The sequence below is a fragment of the Silene latifolia genome, chromosome Y (genome assembly GCF_048544455.1).
Source record: "Silene latifolia isolate original U9 population chromosome Y, ASM4854445v1, whole genome shotgun sequence".
Taxonomy (NCBI): Eukaryota; Viridiplantae; Streptophyta; class Magnoliopsida; order Caryophyllales; family Caryophyllaceae; genus Silene; species Silene latifolia.
In genome coordinates, this window is record NC_133538.1 from 330,070,464 (window position 1) to 330,076,134 (window position 5,671).

The following is a 5,671-nucleotide window of genomic DNA, read 5'->3' on the forward strand; positions in this document are numbered from 1 at the left end:
CTCAAGCATTTATACCCAAAGCTTACTCTTAATTAAAATTAATATTATAGTTACTAGTACAATATTAATCTTGTATGAAATTGACCCAAAAATATTATAAGACACTTAATATTTTCGGTTTGGAGAGGAGGAAGAAGGAAGTTTTTATTTCTCTTTCTAAAACTCAAAGTTTAGATGAATAATGAATGAATGATAAAAACACAAAACATTTTGTGTATATTAGGTGAAGTAAGAGGAAAAACCAAGTGGTTTTTCCTCTCACAAAACCGGGTGGAAGGGGGGCATGGGAGGGAGCCAATGCATGCAATTATTTGTCTTCACAATGCATAATAGGGTTGCATGGCTAGATTAGTAGGTAATCATCATGCCTTCCACTAATACAATCAACATAATATTAGCTTAATACTCCTCCAATTTTCGGCACATTGGATAATATGGATTCCATATTATTTTTGTCAATTTATCAATTTGTCACATGTCATATGTAACATAAATTTGTTATGTATTTTTTTAACATATTAAAAATCAACGTATTAATAAAAATACGTCATATGCAAAAATCGACTTAGTAATTCATAATTACTTGTACCAAAATAATTTACCAATTTATAAATCGTATTTATAATAATTCATTCAAATTTAATTGTTTCCTTAAACAATAATTTCATCCGAGTAATGATACAATTCGATTACTCGCATCAGTATCTCATTTTAATCAATTTCAATGTGATACGTAAATTTTACTTCCAAAATCGTCCGTCAATTTTCAAGTAATTCAATTAACTCGTAACATTATACGATTAATTAAATGATCAATTAAGAGTGTTGCCCTATAGGTATGACCTAGGAGATCAACTGATCACCACCGTCCGCATCGACAAAGAATGTCAAACTCGATCTAGTCACCAATCATTACCGATATATGTTGATCAATTGACAAAAAAATATTACTTCCCAATTGTATTCTTTATAATGAGATTTAAACATGTGATCATCACGATCAATCAATGATCGCATTATTGTCGGACGACACATATTCCAACAACTTGGTCTTTTCTAATAAAAAGAAGTTTACAAAAGAAAAAAAAAAAACTTGACATATCCCTTTAGTATTTTTATATTACTCGTCCGGATATTACACCTTTTATATGTGAACCTGCGTTTTTCGGGCCGAAAGGCATGGCGTTGTAACAAGATATATTCCTCTTTCTGACATGAATGCTGTCTTCTCTTGATCTGCTGGATCCATTTTGATTTGAATGTATCCACTCCAAGCATCTAGGAATGTCAACATTTCATGTCCAGCTGTCGCATCCACCATTGCGTCAATGTGTGGTAGCGGGAAGGGGTCCTTGGGACATGCTTTGTTGAGGTCGGTGAAGTCCACGCATACTTTCCACTTCCCATTCTTCTTGGGTACTACCACCACATTTGACAACCATTCTGGGTACTTTACCTCTCTTATCTTATTTGCTGCTAACAGGCTGTCTACCTCCTGGTTGATCACCTTATTTCTTTCAGCTGCGAACTTTATTCTCCTCTGCTGGACGGGCTTGCATCCTGGGTCCACCTGAGTTTGTGTGTTATGATAGATGGATCTATCCCTATCATGTCGTCATGGGACCATGCGAAACACTCCATTTTGGTTTGCAAGAACTTAATTAAGTGTTGTCTGAGGACTCCCGTGCATCCTGCCCCTATTAACACGGTTCTCTCCGGGTGTAGCTTGTCCAGGTTGATCTGGTCTAACTCCTCGGCTGGAGACTCAACGTATTCGTCCTGGACATGCTGCTTCTGTAATTGCTATGCTGTGGGGCTGGCTGTGCATTTTAATGCTTTCTTGTAGCAGCCTCTAGCTTCCTCCTGGTCTCCTTGTATTATCTCTACTCCCCATGGCATGGGGAACTTTATGCATTGATGATATGTTGAGGGAACTACTTTCATCAGGTGCAGCCATGGTCTTCCCAGAATAACGTTGTAGGTAGAAGGTCCATCTATGACCAAGTACCTTACCTTGTTTGACTCCTCCCACATAGGTTGGGATCACTATCTCGCCCAATGAGTTGGCTGTCTCTCTATTGAACCCTACCACGGGATGGTCTTCTTCCTGCATCCTTCTCGCTGAACCCCATGTTTTCTATGGTTTTTAGCATGATCAAATTGACCGAGCTACCAGTATCCACCAGGACCTTTCTAACTGTGCAGTTGGCCATTGACAGAGTTATGATGAGTGCATCATGATGTTCCTTTCCGTCGTGTACATCCCCTTCGTCGAAAGCAACATCAGGTAGGTCACTGTGAGAAATTCTGCAGGAAGTTTCTGGCCTGTCTCCCTTAGTCTCAGTAGCACGCCTTTTGGCTGCTGAATATATTAATCCACTTAAGTCTGAGCCGCCTGTTATCACGTTTATTATTTTGGTACATGCAGGTGGCGTTGCAGTCTCATGGTGCAGACCTCTTGCTCATATAGACGCCTGATCACCCTGCGCAGCGTGTAGCGCCTTGTAGATTATGTCCTATGTCACGATGGAACTCACATTTTTCTTGCTATCTTTTCTCCATACTGTCCTTCCACCGGTGGCCTGGGCCACCTTACCCCGTCCCCCATTTCTCTCGAGTGCTTTCAGATTCCTCCGACGCCGCCAGTGAATCCGTACTCGCCAAAGTGGGGAGTTGCTGATTTTCTTCTCTATTGTCGATTCTGTTTACTCCCCTACCATATGGCCTGTATCTTTCATCCTTCTTGCTAGTGGGTTGCTTTCTACCTGACTTCTCTATGGCTGACGTGCTGGATACGCTTGTCGTACTTGGCATGCTGGCTCTGGCTATGATATCTTCTTCCAGTCTGATTGCAGCTGCTGCTTTTTCTTGCATCGCTATAAAGCTATGACAAGGGTGCACAGTTAACTGCTTATATAGGTCAGACTCATGGTGCAGACCTCTTCTGAAGGCTTCCACCGCTGTTGATACGTCACATTCTCGTACTGCCACCTTCTCATTGTTAAATCTGGTATTGTATTCTCCAATGGTCTCGCTTGCTCCTTGAACAATTTTGTATAGGTCGCCTGCGTGCTTTTGTGGCTTCCGGCTGCTGGCAAATTGCTGAGTGAATGCGTTTATCAGGTCGGCAAACGTAAATATTGATCTGTTTGGCAAACTTACAAACCATCGGAGTGCTGGTCCTGATAGTGTGGATCCAAACCCCTTGCACATTCAGGCTTCTTTTACTTGTCCTACAGCCTTCATTGTCATCATTTTCTGCTTGTACTGGCTCATGTGGTCGAAGGGGTCTGTCGTGCCATCAAAGAGAGGCATGCTTGGATTCGTGAAACCCTTTGGCATGGCGACAACAGATATGGCATCCACAAATGGTGAGTCAGCGTAACTATCGGGTGAGGCCTTTTCGAGTGGAGGTGGCAATCCTGGGACCCTGCTCAGTATTTCCTTCAACTCCAGATACTGCTGGTTGGTCAGGCTTCCTGAGTCCGGGATTCGTCTGTCTTCTACCTGCTGACTCGGGGTGCTACTTCCAGGCGCGAACTCTTGAAGGTTCTGATGCGGCGTGGTAGCTAATGGGGTTGAGGTCACGAGCGTTCCCTGATGCCAGCTTACCTGCGGGTTATCTGCGGATCCTACACCAGGTGTCTGGTTAGTTACGATGAAGTTAACAACTGGGAGGTTACCTGGTTGTACTTCCACGCGGCTGGCTGGCTGCCAGCTGTCTGGTGTGAGGTATCCAAGCCCTTGTGAGGTTATCCTCTCCCCTGCTGGTACTATTTTTAGATCTAATCTTGTTACCAACTCGGCTGGTATTTGTCGAAGTTGACTCCTGCTGCCTGATGCCCCCTGGGTAAGATCTACTACAGGGGCTCTGATGTGACTCATAATTGCGCACATTTAGTCCCCTAATTGAATCTATTTTGCATACTATTATAACATTACATAGCCATTTTATCCATCAAATGCTTTCTATTTTTCTTTCCTAGTGCATTTCGTATGTTTTGTAGGAAAGAAGAAAAATTAGGCGGAAATTCCCGTCTCCTGTGCATAATTGGAAGCTTTTTGATGATATTGGATTGACTAGTGTGAAAGAGGAGGCAAGAACGAAGACCGACAACACAAGAATAAGGAGCATGCAAAAGGAGGAAAAGCAAGGACCATTCTGAGGAACAATCCGAGTGGAATAGGAAGAAGACGCTCGTTTCCCTGCCCAGAATCCGAGCGTCCTGACCAAACGACGCTCGTCTCCCCCTCTCTTGATCCGAGCGTCCCGAGCAGACAACGCTCGTCGCCTCACCTCAAAATCCGAGCGTCTCTCTCCCTGGTCAGAGCGGATAGTGACGACTCTAGCGCGATATTCTCATCTCCTTGAAAGACTTGCATTTCCCCACTTTAGAACTTAGCATTGTAATTTACTAATTTATCCTTACTTAACCTAGTAATGTACTACTATAAATACCCCATTTTTAATAATCAAAAGAGAGAGGAAGTTCCCTTAGATTAAAAAATCCTTCCTTAGATTAGATTAAGCTTTCATTAGGAGTAGATTAGAATAGATTACTCTTTAATCTTTCCACAAATCACACATTAATCTTTCCTTAATTATTGTTCAAGTTTATTATTGGGTAATTCAAGTTTATTATTGGGTAATTGAAGATTATTGGGTTATTATTGGAGAATTGACAACTCTTCATCAATCAATCAAGTTCTCTTCTTTTATTCTTTGCTTTATTATATGGAATCATCTTCATAGGTATAATTCTCTTTCACCTGTGTTTAATTATTGTTAATCACATCATTTATTCATCATGTTTTGCTTTGTTAGTATGATTGACAACCTTATTAACATGTTAAACTTGATAATGAGTGAGTAGTTTTCTTAGTTAGGGTTAATGGGTAATTAGGGGAAACAAACATGGGGAATGATTCATGCTTAATCTAATATGTTTTCATAATTAATTTGTTTGCTTGTTGTGATTTCAACTTATGCACATGTTAGGTTTGATGAAATGCGAGCCTATGAATCCTTGAATTTTTTACCCATCACTTATCTTTTCAATGAGACTTGTAAGATATAATCCAACTCCAGTCTCATTAGACCATGCATATAGTTGAATTAGAAGGACTAAGTCGACTTATAGGTGTTGTACAATCTAATCGATTCTGCTCCGGGACCCAAACCTTCTTAGGGATTGTAAGATATACACTAACTCGATCCCATCCCAACAATAAGTGCTTGCAACTAGTAGAGAACATTTTTGTATGATCAACTCCCATGAATCCCCTATGAACCCTTGATATCCTAGCACTTTTAGTCATTTGTTTACATCTCTTAATTTATTGTTTGTTTTACTTTATTACTTTCATTAGTTTAGAACATAACTACAAACCCAAACAAATTGTGAGACTAGCATAAATTGAGATAGATAGACTTAGAACCCAAAGTACATTGTCCCATGGATCGACCTCGACTTAACCACTAACTAGTTGTTTGTTGAGAATATAAATGTGTTTGATTGGGAGACACGACGACACCTTCCATCAAAATGGCGCCATTGCCGGGAAAGGTGTTATGTGATTAAGTTCTTACTTGTTTATCTAGTTTTATTTGTGCTTTAAACTTGAGGAACTTGTTCCTCAAGGTTCGTTTTTACCATTTTATTGTAGTTTC

General features: G+C 40.6%; 1 protein-coding gene across 1 annotated transcript; it reads right to left on the minus strand.

The window, feature by feature from the left end:
- Positions 1-2,075: 2,075 nt before the first annotated feature.
- On the minus strand, positions 2,076-3,213 carry LOC141631382 (uncharacterized). The gene is made up of 2 exons (XM_074444060.1): positions 2,658-3,213; positions 2,076-2,362 (listed from the first exon to the last, which is right to left on the minus strand). Exons 1-2 carry the CDS (start codon positions 3,211-3,213, stop codon positions 2,076-2,078), a joined length of 843 nt encoding a protein of 280 aa, XP_074300161.1.
- Positions 3,214-5,671: the final 2,458 nt, after the last annotated feature.

Excerpts from the sequence above, each read along its gene's own strand:
- LOC141631382 (XM_074444060.1), bottom strand. The coding sequence starts at position 3,213 with ATGTGCAAGGGGTTTGGATCCACACTATCAGGACCAGCACTCCGATGG. Across the intron at positions 2,363-2,657 it reads GCAACTCCCCACTTTGGCGA|CAGCCAAAAGGCGTGCTACT; the intron begins GTACGGATTCAC and ends TAATATATTCAG.